Raw genomic sequence first — 21,045 nt, 5'->3', positions numbered from 1 at the left:
GGGCAGAGTTAATCTCAGTTTGCTCCTATGCAGATCACGTGCTGATGCAGCTCCTCACTCAAAGGCTGCATGTGTATGAATGTGCATGTGCACACGTTTGTAAAAACAGAACTGCACAGATTCTAAGCTGGCTCCCTGTTGCCTGTTCCTGAAAGCTCCTTCACTCACCTTCTCCAGGTAGCTGTAGCTCCATATCTTGCCATCGACGAAGGATCGGGACAAGAGGCGGCCCAGGCTGTCATACTCGGACCTCTCACTCATGCTGCCTCGCTGCAGCCCCACCAGTTGTCCAGTGGGGGAATAGGACACATTGACAGGAGCCAGACTGCTGCTGGGCAGCCACTTAGAGGGCCGGCCCTGCTGGTCATATATAATCCTCAGGTCGAACTTCCGGTGGTCATCATATATCTTCTCCGTACGGGTGTTTCGGTCGAAGTCAATAGACAGCAGATTTCTTCCGTGTGCCTATGGGAGAAATGAAAAAAAAAGCACTTTCATTAATTTGATCCGATTTTATAATACGATAGACAAATGTCTTGCGCTATCTTTAGACATTTGAATAATATACTATTTTATTTAGTCAAAAATAGAAAATGTCCAGGCTGTACATCCAATGTCTCCTTCTCATTCATCTCCAACATATCCAGTTGTGGTGATATTTGTCTCTGAATCAAATTCTGCACCAAGAAATACTGAAGGTTGTTTGCATCAGTTGTCTGACCCAGATCAGTGGTATTGGCTTCAGTTTGCACCTTTACTAGGTGTTAATTCTTGCTGTGCACTAGTTTGATATTGCCTTCTTATGGGACTTGAGACTCCTGCTTCGCTTTTTTTATACCTGTCACTCGTCGGATGAACCAGCTCCCTTTGGAAGTTATACCCTGTAAATTTTCATTTTGGGGCCTCTGATTGCATTGCCCAGTAATGGTGCTTGCAAAAGTGCAGGTTGAGTTCAATGACCATGGGTTGTGGTCAGGATGGCCCAAGGGGTGGCGCAGAATTGTCTGAGTGCTGCCAGGTGGGATTAATTGGCCTGAGGTCTCATGGCTCTTAGCACAACAGGGCCCCCTGCAACTTCCTGTGTTTCTTCAGGCATGTGGTATGGTGGGTGAGGGATGCGTCTCTTCTCCAATCAGTGTTGATCCTCTGGTACAGGGCTGTGTTGCCTTGTGACGTATTACAAGACGAGTGACCTAACGTCACAGGGATCACAAGCTGCAAGCTGAGATGTGAAAAAACATAACTGGCAGTTCCAGATCATGTAAGCATAAAATAAAATTCTATTTTTAAAAAGGAAGGTCATGTCTATCACTTTGTATGTACTGAAAAATCGTAAGAACCTGATCAATTTTCACATGGTGTTTTCCTTGTCTAATTTTCAGTTAGTTGTTACAGAAGTTTCTCTTATTCTAGGACATGTGAACTTCCTAGATGTTCAGAAACTTCCTAGAAGGTTCCTTCCTTCATTTATTGAAAACTGTCATTTATTTTGTCAGTATGATTTCTAAATTATACTGACTTGATATGTTTCCTTTCTTGGAGTTATACTGTGCTTTTGAAGGGTCTTTACTCTGGCTATGTGTAGGTGAATGTAGGGTCACGAACAAGATGCTTCCTGTTTTGAAATGTGTTGGCAGTCACAACTTCCTTTCCTTATGCTTCTCAACCAGAGGAGCTTGATAGGAATACTTCACTAGGTCTAAGTACAATTTGTGGATTATTATAAGAAGGAATAGGTGTTATCCATGAGATTTGTTCAGAAGTAGTTGAATTGCTTTCAAAAAAAAGTAGAAAGGACATAAGGTTTGTCTTGCTGGTTTCATATGTTTTTTGTTCGATATATAAAGGTTTTTACAATTTATTAGGTATTCAGGATTATTTCTAAAAAAACAGATATTTAGGTTTGTATTTTAACACTGATAGGACAATGAACAGGCAGTAATCCCTTTAATTTTTATTGTGCGACACATTGGGTTGCAATAAGCTCCTTTCCAGAAACAAGATGAATATTGATCATGCACACCTCATGATTTCTTAGTAATCTTACAATTGAAATGACGTCAATATAAACCCATCCAGCTCCCTAAACTCAAACAGTAGGCAGCTGCTCACCCTGAGTTTTCTCCCAAATATGAGGACTTTGCCCTTAGTTTGCTCCTTTCTCAGTCGCCATTCAATGGAGTTGAGACCATTCTCCATTGGCAGGGTGATATTGCGACGTCCTATGGTGGGGCTCACTGTGCCAGCCAGGATGTGAGGCTCTGTGTGGAAGCTGATGCCCATTCCATTAGCGTACATGACCCGCAGAGTGCCATTGTTGCACAGCTGGTAACTGTTCCTTACTTGATCTGAAAGGGACAAACGTCAAAGAGTACATCTCTTTTTCTCTGGGTTTTCAGGGCAAACTGAGATGCTGCCTGCTTGCTAGGAACAATAATAATCTGTCAGCCAGATACTGTGACAATGTGAATGAGTCAAGGGGAAAAAGAAGTGAAAAACAGGAAGTTCTCTCAGTTCATAAACTTAAGTCACGCAACAAAAAAGGAACTCAACCTGAAGTAAGTTTTACAAGGTGTGATAAAATGTTACACCTTCTGTTTATTCCCAGACAGAAGCTTTTTTATTAGCTTGCTAAGTTGAATATTTATACATTTTGCAGATGCTGTCAACACTGCTGTTTTTTATATTATAAATATTGCCAGATGAGGCGATGCAAATGCGCAGCCTTTAAAATTGTGTGGCTTAAAGATTAGCAAATTATACTTTCATATTTATTTATTTTTTCCCTGTATCATTTAAAATAGTCAAGGCATAGAGAAAACAGGAGGTAGCACTTGGAAATATAAATAAACTCTCTATTTCATTTACACACGATAAATAAAACATACATTATACAGAAACTGAACAAGAGCTGACTATAAACAAATTTTATAGCTTCCTATGTGTACTGCAGTATACTATTGGAAACCAGAGTGTTTTTCAATCGTAAAAGCACTGTGCTTTTACATGGATATTCTAGGCTAATCTAACTAATTGATCTTTTAAGTTACACAAAAGGGTAGGAAAAGCAGATTTAGTTGGCTCATAACAATAGTTTTATTTCCTGAAGCAAGTGAAGAATTCCCAAATAAGATAAAAATGACTTGTGGCTTAAGGAAGCCAAATAGCTTCTTCCCTATAGTAGCCTCCAGGGCAGATTTCCATATAAATCTTTAAACTTTTTATGCTTGGTTCCAATAAGTTCCAGACCCAGAGAACTCTTAATTTATTTTTCTGTCGCAACATCAAGAGAATGGGAGAGACATAATAACATCATAACTCTTCTTCCTTTTCCAAGCAACAAAATAAGCTGTGGGAGGAGGCAGTGTGTGAAACAAAATGGCAAACTACACAAACGGATAATGGCAAAAATTAAAATTTACTGTTGGCCGATAATGCATTTTGTTCAGGTGACATTTCTCAGAATAATATGCAGAGCATATTCCTCAGTGACAGCCAAACAATGTAAAATGTCACAAATTTATTTCACCATCTGTGTGAGAGCCAAGTTTTTAGAAACTGCTGGAAGGAAACATCAGCATCTTCAGCACTGTACTAGAGATGAACTGGGTTTTTGAGTTGGGATTTCTTGGTCTCAGATGCACACCATTTCCCAGAAGGTGTCTAAGACATGGCAGAAATGCAAAAATATTTAATTTAAGCAGCTGGGAAGCACGATTCTGCACATATTATATGCTTCTTACTTAACTTGAGGTTTTTATGTTAAAAATATTTGTCTAAAAATATTGTATATCTAAGTAACGAAGGAGCTATCACACATTGTACATAAATGAGGAAAGCCAATAAATAAAGTGAATTTTCTACAACACCCCTCCACTTCTGAAATGTATTTGGTGGATAATGGACAAATTCACTTACTACTACTTAGTGTCTTACCCTTGTACGTGTGTGTGTATCTATACTTGACTGGTCATGGAGCCCACAATCTGGACTTTTGTAAAGTGTTCCCAGTTTCATTACCCTCCTTGCTCAAGTTATATGTGTTGTGACTGTTGCCGGGGTAGCGGCAATTGTGGCATTCTGCCAGTTTCACTGGTCCTGCTGTGGGGCACACATCCCTCATGCAGCACCCCTGAGTCCCCGATAAACTGAGCCAGCTTGGGAAAATGGGGGTCACTGCCATGCACTCGAAGGACTATCTCCTTACTGTCATTGTCACTGTGGAAGAGGGGGGTAAACAAGGTAGGCATTTGAGGGGTCCAGTGAAAATTCAGGAGTAGTGTGAAAATCCTATTCCTCACTGTTATTCACCATCTATTGTCTGTTATCTGATTTCTGCAATGAATCTACTGAACCTAAGTCATGGTAATAGGGTTTCACCACAACACAGCACTGACCGATACAAGCACAGGAATTTCATTGCACTCATAATGTCACTCTTGGGAGTTAGAAATATCACTCATAAGGACAGTCAAACCTTGGCATTCTGTATACACACTGTAAGAATATTTCAATAGTTTTCAACAGAAAATGTTTGGTTTATGCTTTACACAATCTAACCTTGAACCACAGTGTAGGAGGCCTCAACTGAGGAGAGATTTGTGATGACAGTGACGTCGTCATCCCGGTTGGAATTCTCAATGTCAATGTTGATGGATTTCTCCATCTCCCGATGCAGGCTAGTCACCAAGCCCGTAGGGTAGGTCACATTGGTCAAACGCCCTTCACTATCATACCTGTCAAAATAAGCCATTGATCAATAAAACCATTTAGAGAGTGAAATTCCATTTTCCCTTGTCCTTTAATACTGAGGAACTCTGCAAAATCTGACATGTTATTTATTTTAGCAAGACGACTACAATTTAGTCATTTATCCATCAACATTCTCATCTGTCTTCGTAAAGAGACTATTTCAATCATAGCTCTGAATAACTAACGTAAAACAAATCTGCATGTCAAAAAATGTGTACTACTTTTTAAAGTTTGTGTCCAAACAGACATCCAGAAGATCTGTTTCCAGATCTTCAGGCTATAGAAAATAATTACTGATGTAGCCACAAGGCTTTTAAATATATCTGCAAATATAAAGCCTCTCTCAAAAAATGACTGAACCTAATCCATGATGATGGTACCTGTTTCTGAAAAAATGTTATTGGTTCACATCTTAATGTTGTAAGGATAACTATAAAGTGAATTTCAAAGTATATTGTAGATGCCCTGTTTACAAAAGCTAGGTGGTACAATAACCATGTATATATTGAAATTTTAGACACTTCATACTTCATGTTGAGTAGATACGTTCAGCTCTGTGAAGCTTGTAAAGCAGGAAGTTTTAACAACATGTGTCTGACTCATCACACACTGTACTTTAGGTAAAGCAATGAAGGAGTGTGTCATTCACAAAAAGAGTCAATAGATGGCGATCATGTTCTGTATATAGGCTTGCTTTGTAAAATTAATTTCTGAAGCACATTACTTGGAGGGAGATAATGAACTCCTATAGCTGAAAAAAAATCATTTATAAATGCACTTCCTGTGTTTTGCCCAAAGGCTAACCTGCTCTAAAGCAGATAGCTACAGGTTTCCTCACAACCAGATTCCCTTGGCTGCTTAAAGAAAATGCATTCAGATAAAAAGCATGTAATTTAATCCCTTTAATCAAAGATCAGGCTTACCTTATTGTTAAAGACTTCTTACGTGTTAAAGCTCAATTGCTTTTTTTGTAGATGTTGAGATACTACATTAGGAAGACTGCTCTCATTTTGAGTAGCATTTCATGTCATTGTCAGAATGGGTCAGAATGTATTGCACGCTGTAGCCTGTTAACTAATTTCTAAGACTTTTCATGAGCGCCTTGCAGCTTGAGGGCTATGTGTGTGCTGAGGAATTGCTGATTAATCAGGGGATGCTTACTCATAAAAGGTCGTCCATCCAGTTTCATCTGACTTGGTGGCGAGCAGCCCTGTGTTGCCAGCGTAGGTCATCAGAGCCTGCTCCATGCTGAGGGCTGACATCGACTTCAGACCTCCATTGGTGCCCACGGTGAAAGTCACTACCTGGTTTTCAGGCAGCAGTAGGAAACGGAGCAGGCCGCCGGCTTCGCGGCGTATTTTTAGCGTGTTGTTGCAGTTGTCCACCACAGTGCCGAGATCGTTATCAGGGCCATAAGAGAAGTTGTACAGGGCCTCTCCCGTGACGAGGCTCAGAGTGTAGAGGTGCAGGCCGTCCCTGTTGAAGACATACATCTCCTGCTCCCGTGAGGAGGCCACCTCGTAGTGACCAGCGGAGTTGAGGACGGGGCGGTTGCTCCGCACGGCTCGGATGCGGATGTTGCTGAGGTCGGCGATGTAGAGCGTGCCGTCCGGCGAGACGGCCAGGGACGAGGGGGCGTTGAGGGTGGCATCAGTGGCGTAGCCGTCGTCGCCGGTGAAGCAGTTGCAGTTGACGTCATTCTTGCAGTCACACTCCGACGCCGCCCCCGCCAGCAAGGAGATCTCCCCGTTGGTGGTGACCTGGCGCACGCGGTTGATCTTCTTCTCGTCCGTCTCCGTGATGTACAGCACACCAGTGTGGGAGATGGCGATGGAGGTGGCAGATTCCAGGGCAGAGTGGATGGCCAGCTTACTCTGGGAGTAGTCTATGCCCGGGACCTGGCAGTGCATTGGCCTCCCTGCGATGATGCTCACCTGGTGATTTTCTGTGATGCGTAAGATGATGTTGTTTTCCAACACATACAGGGAGTTGTCCATGGGGTTAATAGCAAGGTCTGTAGGCCACTCCAAGCGAACCTAAAAAATTTAAACACAGACTCCATTACTGTGTTCAGAAGAATGTGCCTGACTGTCTTAGGGATCAATACAAAAATCTGTTCATTTTATTGCAGGAGCACAAACTAACTTAGTGAAAAAAAGAATCAGCTCTTGATACTGAATAAAAGGACAAATGCTGCTGTTCTTTAACATTCAGAGCTTTGAAGGGCTACAGAGGATTATTTCATGTAGTTATAGCTAATTTTCCTTTTTAGTAGTATTACAGTATTATTAGTATATAGAAGTATTATAATGTGTTGTTACTTTATCATGTTTTGTCTTAGAATTTATTTCAGATTTGTAATGTTGAAAACTTGAGAAGGCATTCAAGACTGAAGTCATTCATAGGAAGCTGTGCACCACAGGCCCCCAAACCATGCTGTCTCTCTATTCAAATATCATAGGAACCGTGTAATCTACTTCTCAAATTACACCAAAAAAATACTAAGCACAAGTGATAAGATTAACAATAAAATATATTTTAATTGTTATTACGATGATGGATGGCATGACAGAACAGCAGTGTCACTGGATTCAACTGTAGCCTTGGGCACCTTCTGAATGTAGCTTGTATGTTCTACCTTAGCCATGTGCTTTTCCTCCAGTTTCCTCACACAACCCAGAGATATACTGGCTATGTTAATTGGCAGTTCTGAGCTGTCTGCCCCCCTTATGCATGTGTGAGTACATGTCTTTGTATGTGCCATGCAATGGGCTGTCATCCTGCCCTGTGTCCATTTTCTGCTGGGTTAGGCTCCAGCTCAAAGTCATCCTGTCTTGCACTAAGTAATTGCTGAGAATGGATGGATTATTATTGCTATTTAACTGAATTGTAGATCGAACAGTTTTTATATATGGTGTATAAAGAGACAGACGAGAATAGGACTGGGGATACGTTTGCTGGGAGTGAGATCATTTGAGTACAAGGAAACCCCTGCTATCAGCAAGTTGAATGCACCCTCCTCGGGCTTTGGATGTCTTGATATTTCTTCCTCACTAAAAAGAGAATTTAAGAATGTGACAAATTAAACACACGATACAGGGCATAAATACTAATAAGGAAATGGTGTGGTTGCTGTTAATATTTAAAGTTTGATGCTCCGCTGCCCTTTAATATTAAAATTGGTGAGTAATGATCTAAAAAGGAGAATGTGGCAAATAAATTAATTTTAAGATTCCTGCCAAAGGAGTATATAAAATATTGTATGTCATTTGTCTATAATTAGAGATGACTGTTTGTTTTATGGTATCAAGAAATCTGGCAGTCCAGGTTTTTACAGTGAAAGCATGTATATGCGGTATACACACTTTATAGTACAGTTTTCTTTGATTTGTTGTTGCTTGGACTATTGATGTATTTTCTAGTATCCTCTATCCTCCATTCATCAAATGCAAATGACAAATACTGTTACATAAAATCACCATTCCAAGCCAGGATTAAAGTTCAGGCAGAGAAAACCTGTAAGGTAACTGGGGTAGCTTGATGATATTCAATCCCTGCGGGGAAAATTATTTATCCAACGGTGGAAATAAACATTTGAATTTAGCAGCCAATATATTGCATTGGATTTGAGGATACAGCACAAAACATATTATTGACAATGTACCATGTTCATAAATTATTTAGCATGTATTGTTTTTACAGTACCTCACAATAGTGACTATATCAACATGGTGAAACAATTTACATAAATATACTTCAAGTCCTTTTTCATTACCATTCACTTCCTTTTCCATTTATCCCTTGTAAAACAACAGTAGCGTGCTAAGATTAAGCTTACACATTTAAACATTTTTGAGCTTTAATACAGAGAAGAAGAATAAACTGATACAGTACATTAATAATAATGAGATGAAAATTCAAGGTCACGATTCCCTAACATTTTTCTAATCCAAGGTCACTTATCTCATTAGAGGCATCCCTTTTGCTTTTTTAATGTTAAACAACAGGCATTTGTTTTGCTTCTACAAATAATACTAAAACCAGCTATTTTTAATCAAGCAGACCATATGAATTTAAATTTGTAGTACTAAGAGTCCATGGTATGTATTGGATATTCCACACAGTGTGTTTTTTAAAAATACGACCATAATAAATGCTAATGCACTTGTGATATACTCCCTTTTTCTGACTGGTTTAGGATCCCTTCTGAAGTGCATTAGAGGCTTAATATCACTCAAACTAAAGCATTCCTTTCACATTTAGACCTTAGTGATAATTATTTAATTTAAAATAAAAGCCAAAGGCACGGGCAAAGAGAAGGAATAAATAAGCAGAAGGAACAGAATAGACAATATACATGTCAATGTTAAAGAATAATATATTCAGTTTTTATCTATGCATGTGGATTTAAGCTTTGTCTACATGGGATGTACTACAATGCAAGTATATTAAACTGCATTTTTACCAAGCAGTTAAGCTGCATTTCATTTCAATTTTGCAAAACATTCACTGCATTAGGCATGGCTTTTTGGATAATCCCGTTATACACATGATGCATAATAATGATATAAACCACTCAGTTAACTAATTAAATAGCTAATGTCCATTTTCCCCAGACTAGTGTCCATGAATGTGACAGGATTTTAATATATTTTTCAGAGTATGGATAATCTTCTTCACTTTAATATTTGGCTAATCAGGATAGCTGTAAACAGTAAAGCAATGTAACAGTAGTGGAAAAATCATTGTCACTAACGTATATGAATTTTGAATACAATGTTGACTCCGTCTAAAATTTGGAGACTGGACAACAGTTCAGCATGAGAACATGGAATGCCAGGAATCATCTTATTCAATATAAAGAGTGTACATTGAGATTTCCCTCACTCTAGATGGTCATCATCTTTAAACAAACAGCAATACTAACACCAGCCACAATTGCTAATATATAATACATCAGTATGGATGGGTTGGTTACTGCAGTATGTGCTTGTGGACTGAAGGAATATGTATAATTCTAATACATGTGCTAATGAACCACAATGCACTTTATTTCCAATGTACAGGTCTGATAGACTTTCCAAATTAATTCCTTCACAGAAGATTAGATGGATTCACGGTCTAATTGGATTCAGCTCCCTACTGGCATACCCCACTGAATGCAACATTGGTAAAGAAACTGTGCACTCAGGCTTTTTATTCAAGACTTTTTCTCTTCTACTACAGCTTCAAAAGCAAGGTTATGAAGCAAAGAAATTAGGTAAGACCCTGAGTCTAATCTTCATTATCAAAATATAAAGTCACATTTTTGTTGCCTTTGTGTAACAGGTACAGGAAACGTTTTTTTGGAGTTCAGCTCAATTAAATCATATATATATATAATTTCCACATCTTTTTACTGCAATTTACTCTGAAACACTGAAACGATCATCATCCATTGCAATAAGAACAAGACAGAAAGAAATGTTTGGGAACTGATGAACTTCTATTTGGTTTTCAACATGTTTTACTAGATCTACAAGTAACACAGTATGTGATAACATGTGAATGGTTGTTAGAAAATATGAAGAGCTAATAATCTACAATTAAAAAACACAAATTCCAAAAGCTTTATTATTAGGGATTATTAAGAAAAGAAGAAAAAAAAGAAACAACAAATACTTATTTGAAATGATCAACTCTCTTTCAGATCAAACCCGGAACATTCTAATTGAAGAACAAATATAAAGAAAAAAAAACTACCGCTATTATTGCTGGTATGTTTTTGTTTTAATCTTTTAAACGGTAACAAAAAGAGAGCAGGACTGTAAGGGAACAAATTAATTAAAATGTGAAAATGTTGAGTGAAATATGAAAAATATGTGCTAGTAATGAACCTCTCAGTAAAAGTCACCAGATTTCTAAGGAATCATAATTAACTTAATGTTCTTCCAAAATAAAAGTGGATTTAAAACCTTGACACCCTACCTCGAATTTCTAATCCCTAAGGTAAATTAAAAAGAGCAGTTACATACCCTGAACTAGAGCCCCGTAGCACTCATCAGGGATGCTTTATCTAGTTAAATTTTAATTTTGTATATCTAGGCATTCTTTAGTTTTAAAATCCCTAATCAGCCACATAGTATTTTTTGCAGCAGCTAAATAAAATTGCGTTAATCAGTGTCCGCCTTTAACATGGCAGTAATTATTTTCATGCTGTCAAAAGCATATTAACTCTTTATAGATCAGAGAGACCAGAAAGGAGAAAAAATATGTTCAGATGGAAAGATATGATACTTAAAAAGAACTATCCCCGTGCTTTATCTATGTAAACACTTTTAGGCTGCATTCAAAGCAGGTACATTATGACAAGACAGCAGAAAAAAATGGAATGGCAAAGAAAGATGTAAATAGGAGAGAAAGAGCCCCATTAATTCACAGACATCAGTTTTAAACTTTTATAAGGCAACATGAATCAAACACCCTCTTTAGTACTTGTTGTTGCAGTGCTGAGATACCATCAGTAAATAAGGTGGAATACACAATGAATGGCTTTTAACACAGACAGGACATGCAGCATACTGCTGTGCATCAATTCTCAGAGCTGCATTCTATTCAAAATTCCCTCATTATTTCCTCATTTAGTGAGCACTTGTGTCTTGCTAAATAGCAAAGTCACACAAAGCCAATGTACTTCCTGTCCCTTCTAATAATATCCACCTCTAATTTGTTTATTACATTTCTTGCACGATTGAATGGCATCTGTTAAGGGAGCAGACGAAGTCACAGGGGAATATGATACAGCACCAGAGCAGAGGCAACAGGAGGCAGAGGTTTTTCATCCACAGACCCGCATATTGCCCACCTGGCTCACATCCATGCTGGAGTCGCAGCTGAGAGGCCGAACTGCAGTCAAGTCATTGGACCCCAGGAGGGTGGAGATGATGCCATTCTGGTCTACCTTCCGGATCATTGTAGCATCAACAAAGTACATTAACCCATTCTTGTCCACTGCAATGCCTGGGTGTGAAAAAATGAGTAAACAGATTTATCATTTGAGTCAAAAAGACTTGTCCTTGAACTTAATCTCTGGTCTTTCTACATTTAATAATTCCAAATTTCTGTATACAGGTAGCTGCGTTTAGCTAGAGGAACATATTTCTCCTAGAAGACCTATCCTGATATTCCTTCTACCTGTTTAAATAGGTTGTTTTTATTATTGCGCTGTATTGTTGCGTTTGAGTCAAATTAACTTAAGGAAACTACCAAATTCTTACTATAACTATATTTAACTCGAAGAACTACATTAATACACAGCTGATATAAAAGGTTCATATTAGTTCTTATTAAATTGTTTTTTTTTACATCAGGAAGAACATTTTTTATAAGTTAACGGTGAAGTACACTGAAACTAGTTTACAAACGAAAGCACTTGATTAAAATGTTGTATTAAATGAAGTGTTGACCCAAAATATTAAGCATTCTGTCTTTCTGAAGGGTTTGAAGAAGGGAAATCCTACTTATCGTGCTGTCACTTTCATAAAGTAAAAGTTGTGCTCTTAAAATGCAGAGACAAACGTTTTATTATAAAAACTTTTTAAGTTGTTTGCCAAGATCTGCAATCATTACATTGTTAGTGAAAGAAATCACAGAGTTAATGTATTCATTTATAACAGTGAGTAACTTATTTGACTTTAAAAAAAGTTCTTTACTTTTGATAAGGTGAAATTCCCAGTCTGAGATGGATGTGACAAAGTGACATTCTTGACAGTTTGGTGTCAAAACTCTATATCATTTTTCCAGGCCACGACATCACATCAGCAGGTTGCTAATTACCATTTTTCATCTGAAACGGAATCTTTGGAGGCTTAAAGTTCACAGTAAAAACATACGAAACAGTGTCATGTGAATTAGGCAGGCCTTTTTCCCTGAAGGATTTTGGGTAACTATATGAGAGTTTTGAAAGTAGTACAACTCTACTCCCTTGAGTTGACTTTACTTCTGGTATTATGCTTAAAATGAGTTTTAGTAGTCTAAACCTACCTGGTTTTGAACATGCTTTCACATAATTTACTTAATTTTTAGACATTATCATAATACTGTGAAACAAAATACTTTTAATAGGAAAAAAATCCAATATTTTTTGGATTTCCATTCCACTTTTGAGGGTTATTAACCAATTCCATTCTATAGGTGTTATTTATACAGTATGTATATATGATGCTTTATATCAGTCTTTAGACCAGTTTTGTTTATTGATCCTCTGTATTTAAAGCAGAACATCAGGCGATGTAAGAAATTACAGGACTTTTATTCATACTTAAAAAAAGTGACCTTGCCTAAGCAGTGATGACTTTATCGTGTTCAGTGCCATAAGGAAAGAATAAAAGAATGAGGGAGAGAGTGCATTATGGGGAAAAAAGACAGTGAGTTTGCTAAGCTGTCGCCCTGCAAATCGATTCTTGCTGTTGCAGATGCTAAAACTCCTTTCATTTAGAAACAGAACTTCCTGCGCAGACCAAACAGCTATTCCCTTGCGCAGCCTTTCTGAAGCACAAAGAAGAACTTTAATCCTGTGCAGAGCAACGTAGCCTGTGTTTAATCTGATCCCCAGATGAATCTGAATGACAATCTTTGCAGGATTTGGCAGATTATCTACCTTATTGTTGGTGGAGAAAAGGAAAATCTACATAGATTTCTACAAAAAAAAAATCTGGTTAAAAACACCACTATTGTAAAAAGAAACCCATTCTTCATTCTCCTCAAAAAAATAATGAAAAAGCGAAAGGGCTGAATGTTCGTTTTGCTAATATAAGTTACTGTAACAGATTCTTTAAACCATCTAGGTATTAATTGTATATTCTGAGGGTTGTTTCCTTTTCTTCTTCTTGAATTTGCCCATTATGTAGAAGATAATACTCTTTATAGAGCAAAAATGCTGGAGGTGAAGTCACAAGGTTGACAACTCCTCAATTATTGCATCTGTAATTTTGATCAAAGTGGCTTTGAGACCTTGACGTGGGAGGATGCACAGTGTAATCTGCAGATTGATAATACTCTAAAAGTAAGCAAAGAACATAATACTTATGTATGTGGATAACTGGAATCCAACCCCCCCTTCTTTTAAAAAAAATCCATGTTAATTAAAAATATGAATTGAGGGGGTGTTATATCTTATCTTAAACAGGTGTTTGCTGTGAGATAACACAAACCAGCCTGTGTTCTTCAGAGGTGTTTTCTATGCTCTTTTGGACACCTGTTTTTGCTCCTCTCAAGGCCTGGCAGAGTGCATTTGGAGATAAAGGGTGATGGATGCTGTGCTTAAGAGGCTATTAGCCCTGTAAAAGGCTAAAAGGTTATCCTTGGCCAAGTAAAAACCATTAGATCATCAGGAATAGCAACATTAAGCAATGAAAATTTACTAATAGAACAGTCTGCATGTGCTGCCTGAAAGAAGCACATTAATAAAAAAAGCAAGCTGGGCGCGTTCATCAGACAAAAAGCATTAGGTGAGAGAATCAGGATACCGAGATAAAAACAAATGACATCTGAACATTTTCTTTTCAATTTTGAATTGCCAGTTATTGTTTATTATACAGTATCCCCATCCAATTTGGAATGGTGAAATGTGTGGTTATGTCATGATTCACAGCAACAACGCCAGTGCTCACATGTGGTACACCAAGAAACAGGCTCCTCCAACCCACTTACTCAGCTAGCTTTAGTTTCTGACCTTCTGTAAGCTTCAGAACAACATACAGCATGCTCAGGTCTGATTGGAAGAGCTGTTCGCCCGTGACAGATGTAAGCAAGAGTCTGCTGGTGCCCAGGGGGTCAGAGGAGTGGCTGTTCCTTTAAGAACTGCTGAACCAATTGTGTCCTGTTATTCGGTGGATCCTAGTCACAATCACATTGTGACATGATGCAAGTTTGAACCCCTATCTAAATCATAGAGTTTAACTGTGCTTTGAGTGGGTTCTGTTTCAATTTCCTACTGGTTCTGAATCTCAATAAATGTTTTTATTGCTTATTATTGACACAAGACTAGAAAGTTTTATGAAGGCACACAGATTCAGGGCTGGGCACCACTTAGTTAATTTAAAAATATCCTGGTTTTTAGGCTCATGCCAGAAACAGTTTTTGATTAAATGGTATTAGGACTTTAACATAACAGAACCCCTAATTATATCTCAGGATATGCTTTTAAGCTCTGAGTTCATGATGCAAGGTTTATATTAGAAAAAAAAATAGATTTTTATATTCCTCAGCATTATAGCTTGGCTTTGCTCACAGGTTTACCACTGGATATCAATCTTCACACTCTTCCTTGTAACTAAATTCCTGGTTTTACTTCATACCTGTGCCTTTTCTTTCCATACACCTGCCCTTACAATGAAGCAAAAGGAAATTCTCTGCGAAATTAATGTAAGAATAGTTGTGCGATGAGCGTTCTATACTGATCCTGCCTTTATACATTGGTCCTAACCTTTGGTGCAGCTAAAATGCAAGTTTTCACAGTCCAGCTACAAAGAGAATGAATAGGGTTTTTTTTTACATTATATGAAGAAACCATGCGTGCTCCTATCATGGCTAGTGGGCTGTAAGATCTATTTTTCAGTAAAATAAATACTTAGCAGTAAAGGCTATGGATGAGAAGCATCCAAACAAACACAGTCCTTTTCTTGTGCATTTGTTCAGTGTGAAAGCCCATGGTAGACTGCTCAGCGACAACACTATTGCCTCTCAAGTGCTCACCTCTTAGACTCTTAGATTTGCAAAGTTCAGCATTTTGATTCCATTTCATTGCAACAGGGAACAGAAATCCTGAACTACTCTTACAAAATGAAATTCTTCACTGGTGCCGATTCATATGACAAATACAACAGTAGGCTCTGGGGAAATGCTAGCAAACCAAACATATGAAGAGAGACTACCTTCACATATCTGAGTTTTGACAGATTTTTAGCTTGCAGAAATTTCACTGCATAATTGGTGACAATATATTAAATAGTTTTAAATTCCAGTCTCAATAATTCATAATCTAGGTTTGTTTTTGTTGATCTTTTGTTGATCTTAACTGATTTTGTTTTCTCATATCAGAACAGAAGCCATCTCATTTGTTATAACAAGGAGACAAAGTCAAACACGCCAGTGTTGTTGCAAACTATTGCAAACATGTCATTTTTACAGATCCCTTAAAAAAAACTGAGGTATCAGATCAGCGATAAACTGAGTGTTAAGCCTCCTACTGTTGCCTATAAGACACAATACAGTTTTGTGATTCTGAAATTTTCATCAATAATTGCTGGAGTTTAAAATTCACTTGTAAGTCTTTCAACATATTACAAACAACAGACATTTCTCTGATCAGAAATGTGAACATTTTTTGGGAAAAAAAGATTCGCTAGCTTCAGTAATTGAAAATTAAATCACAGAAGCCACTTTGTAACAGTTCTCTGCACCAAACGACATACACATATATGTTTAAGAAATTACTCAGCTAACAATGTGGTAGTTCTTCACAGTATTGCAGAAGTGTAAAGAGTGAGACACTGATTCTTGTAATGTTATTTAATTTTCGCTAACAAAAACAGCATGCACAGCTATCTAGTCTGCACTGCCTTGCTGGAATTCAATGCATTTTTGTAAGTGTCACTTAGGACAGTGGCTTGATGATTTCAGAATGCTCACCTCTTGGGCTCATGAGCGTGGCCTCCACCGCCTTGCCTCCATCTCCACATCGGGCCTCATCGAAGGGGAGGCACTGCTCTCCTGTCCCTGCTACCACCTCCGAGTTCTCGGACAGCTGCTTGCTGCCTGTCAGGGTCTTGATCCGGTAAATACGGCGGCTGTTGGTGTCCGAGATGTACAAGGCTCCCGAGACAGGGTCTACCGCCATGAAGTACTTGTGGGTCGGGTTGTTACTAGAAAATGTCACGATAAGCACAGTGCTTTAGCAATTTAAGAAAGAAGGCTTCTGATTTCATTTTCAGGCACATAACAACGACAACAAAATATTCTCTCACATGGCAGTTCTTTGTTAGGTCAGGAATCTAGTGCCTTAAGTCCATTCTGAGCTATGTGAGCTTCACGAGGACTGCAGGCTGTTGGCCTTGCCTCAGGCGACATCATGCCCCAGGGCAATCTGTCAATTGGATGTATATAGACAGCCTGTCTGGCTTTATTGCATTAACATTGCAGAGTGGCAAAAATATTCGAAAGCATTTGGTATTTTCTTTAATAACCTTATACAAACAAAGGAAGAAATAACACCCATGCTTAGAGAGTTTACAATTCTAAGCTTTATAATAGTATATTTTAAAATAATCATAATTAGGTTCTGACAATTCTAAGCAGGCATGCGATGGAGTGTAGTCATGTGTAGTGCGATAAGGCACAAACTGTCTACATCCGATAGTGCAGACAAAGGGAACCTTTGTGCACTAATATAAACTAGGCAAACTTGATCCTTTTTTCCAAAGTGGGCTACTTATATCGATCAAGTATTTCATGTCTTACCTGTGTCTAAAATCTTTGTTTCTTGAAAGAAAAAAAGAAAAAGCATTAGATGAGGCAGACATGGGACTAAAGATTTTCATTTAAATGAGTTAACACTACATCTAAAAATTCAATAAATGTAAAACAGGAAGTAAGTACATACATTGTGAACTTAAAAGGCAATAAAATTCAGTGGCCTAAAATAATTACATTTCTCTATTTGTTTCATTTCTGTGTGACAAAAACAAAAAACAGTTATATTGAGGCAACTCTCAGGAAATGAAAAAAAAAACAATACTGTACATAAAATGTGGAGTCAGAATTCTGAAAAACAGTTTTAATTGTAACGTGGTGTGATTGTGTGTGCATTTTTTCTAATTCCATCCCTGTTAAAACATTTCTAGAACATCTTTAAAATAAACAGACCAGCAGTGATATTCTGATACTGCCAAATAAGTCGATATATTTGAAAAAAATATCAACTCTTTTTTTCTACAGATAACTACAATCCAATGTGTCCAATGTCCAGTGAGTTCCAATGCATTTCAAAATACGGGGAGATACTGTAAGTTACATCTTTCATTATGAAATAAAGAGAACATTGTACACTTCAGCATACCTAATTATAACCATACTGTATATTGTATATATTTTGACAAATGCTGCACTGCTTTCATCAAATGCCATCAGGGCAATTACACACCTAGCCACCAAGACACATAGTACACTGCATTCCCTAAGGCTCTGTGGTGAAAAGGGAAGATAAAGAGAAAGCCTGCATCACAGGGCTCCTTGGTGTGGGTGGTTTAGTCCTTCAATAGCCGTTCCTGCAGATTAGGTGTTCCAGGGACAAGCTGAGTTGTTGCAGTGGTTTACAAAATTGTAAAATCAATCGTGTTAACTAGCAGGGAGCCAGCTGAACAAAACAATGCTTGTTTGAAGTAAAAAAAAAACTCATGAGGCGGAGCTCCATATAAGTTGCACACTTGACAAAAAATCTGTAGATTGGCACTGGCAAGCACAACGCTTCTAAGAGTTTTAAGGAAAACGCTAACATGAAGAGAAGGGAAAAAAATAGCCACAGGCCTCCTCAAGGTTAAAGCTTTTCATCTGCTTATCCACGAAAGACTAACACTGATTTATTTCAGCCAAGGATTATCTCAGATCACTTTTAGAAGACAAACATATTTTGTGCTATGCCTGGATAATGAACAGAAGATTACGCATTTTGTAAAATTGAGGATATTGATTAGGTGTGTGCCAGTCTAATGCTCATAATGTGCGTGTGTTTATGAAGACCTATAAATACCTCTAAAGCCTATGCAACACTTAGGAAAATATCTGGAGGAATTTTTCATCCATATTTATGAACTAGCTCATTTAGTTTAATGGAAAAAATGAAAGCTAATGAAAAGAAGAAATACTTGAAGAGCATTCAAGACACTTTCAGCTTGTTTGCTTATGAAATGTCTCCCTCATTTGCCTTCAGGTTTAACATTTCATTCAATGTTACTGCTGAGGAAGAATACTTCCTGCTGAGGAAGAACTGGGGGTAGATAGAACACGACAAGGTGACTCATCCTATGGTGAACAGAGCCAAAATGCACCTTTGCTACTTTATCCAACACACAGTCACAAGGTAGCCAGAGCCTATCCCAGCAAGCACGGGGATACACCCTGTACAGGAAACCAGTTCATCACAGGCCACAGACAGACACAAATACACACACTCACACAACGACCACTGCTCCCAGAAGTCAATCAACCTAACAGTATGTCTTTAAAACTGTAGGAGGAAAATCAAAGCACCTGGAGGAAACCCACACAAACTCCAAGCAGTAAGTACTGTACCTTTGGTCCAGAATCGAACCCAGCACCCCAATGCGGCAAGGTAGCTGTGCTAACCACTGTGCCACTGTGCTGTCTTATTTTGAAACATGTTCATTAAATATATATTTTCAAAATTTAGAGATAAAAGTAGACAAATGGAAGGAATAATATATATCTTACCCATTTCTTTAATGATATCGGGTATGCACTCACAATTAAACCACTGTCTTATATACTGTAGTATTCTTCAGTCATTTCAAATTCTAATTAAATTAAAAATTAAGTAAGAATGTTAATTATTTGACTTGACTCAGTGTAAAGCACATTGGGATCCTTTAGGAATAAAAAAGCACTATATAAATTAATTATTACATATTTCACCATGAACAATTTAACACATTTTAATGTTTTTTAAAGCATTAAAATGGCAGATTTGAAGCACATAGATTAAAAAACCGTGTGCAAGTAACTGTATTTATGAACTTGTTATGCAATTCAGTACTCAGCTGGTAACTTCAGAAGCAAGAAACTGTTAATGTTTTGAGATACTTTCCAGCAGTAGACAGTAGTATACTGCAGAATTGCTGACTAGTCATAAATTTGGAGGGTTAGAGTGTTTCATAAGCAGAATAGTGCCCCTACCTAGTGGAATTCTTGGAGTCTAACCTGTTCTGCAAATTAGACTGAAACAAATTATGTAATAAATCGATTAATTATCATGTGATTGCGATTTTTAGATCTTGCTTTCTAGTTGGACCTACAGTATTTTTACTCTTTTTGATTTATAATATTCAGTGTTCAACCAGAAGAGACTTCTGAGAAGAGAGCCCTCAAGATTTTCTTTGTACAGTGTATTGTGAAGTATTGATTTTAGTATGCCTTGTATTATGCTGTAATCCAACTCACTATATCTTGTTACACTGCATTACTTGTTTAAGCTGATCTGTTGCTTAAAACTGTATTCCCCTCTACCATGTTGCATTGTATTGCCTCCTCATTAATAATAATAATAATAATAGCACTTTTCTGGACACTCCACTCAAAGTGCTTTACTGGTAATGGGAACTCCGCTTATGGCAATCATTTCTCTGCAGCTGGTTCAGATGTTACCTGAGTTCCAGGATACTGGTGGTGTTCATGGAAGGATACACCCTCCTGACAAAGTTGAGGTCTCCGACATAGAGGCTTCCATCGATGCCCACAGCGAGTGCCACAGGTGCCAGGAGCTTATTGCTGTCAGCTAAGCCGTTACAGCTGGGACAGGTGATGCTGCGCCTTCTCCCATTTCCCATGACGCTGGTAATCACTGCTGGCTGCTGGGAGAGGAACAGGTTCTCTCCATTCCCTTTGTGAAGGATACCTGTTAGATATAATGAGCAGAACCTCCTGAAGACTTTGTCAAAATGTTAAGTCTTTTCTATATTCTGCATTTTTTCTGCATGGCACAAGCTTGTGTCTATTATACATTTTAGTATGCTCTTTTCAGTCTTGTTCTTCCAAGGATTTTTCCTATCAGTCATATGTTAACTAAAAGTTTCTAAAACACATCCTATTTGAATGCAAGAATTAGAGAAAGGCCTTTTAAGACTAAAATGTTATTGCAGTGACTGCCACGTCATCAGAGTATGGAAATTGTTTTGTAAAGACCAGATAGTGTAAAGCTGTAAGGATTGTAAGGAGTGTAACACAGATGCACTGTTTACTAGAAGTAGTCTATAAGAATAAAAGTTAATCAAAAAGTTTGGTTTCCTACAAAATGACTCACAACTAAAATCTCATACACAATCATTTTTTCTATGAATAATAATTTTACAAATTAAATTGACATGAATCTGAAAACAAGGTGTGTACATAAGATTTTCAACAAAATGACTCTTTCTGTGAGTAACTATTCACAAATGCTGTATCCTTCAAAACAACTGAAAATGGAAAAACAGAACTCTTGTGAATGCAATCATTGTTTAATAGACTTATTCCATTATTTAT

At 37.8% G+C, this 21,045-nt stretch overlaps 1 protein-coding gene across 1 annotated transcript in view; it reads right to left on the bottom strand.

The window, feature by feature from the left end:
• LOC148821136 (teneurin-2-like) overlaps nt 1-21,045 on the bottom strand; it is a 158,326-nt gene that overhangs the window by 6,305 nt on the left and 130,976 nt on the right. Inside the window, 8 exon segments of the mRNA XM_088933428.1 lie at nt 169-465; nt 2,113-2,348; nt 4,561-4,736; nt 5,914-6,788; nt 11,597-11,751; nt 16,423-16,655; nt 17,251-17,271; nt 20,170-20,419. Of these exon segments, the coding sequence (XP_088789554.1) occupies nt 169-465; nt 2,113-2,348; nt 4,561-4,736; nt 5,914-6,788; nt 11,597-11,751; nt 16,423-16,655; nt 17,251-17,271; nt 20,170-20,419 (2,243 nt within the window).

This window comes from Atractosteus spatula, chromosome 14 (genome assembly GCF_055471065.1).
Source record: "Atractosteus spatula isolate fAtrSpa1 chromosome 14, fAtrSpa1.hap1, whole genome shotgun sequence".
In the NCBI taxonomy this organism is placed as follows: Eukaryota; Metazoa; Chordata; class Actinopteri; order Semionotiformes; family Lepisosteidae; genus Atractosteus; species Atractosteus spatula.
This window is presented reverse-complemented; position numbering and strand designations above follow the sequence as displayed.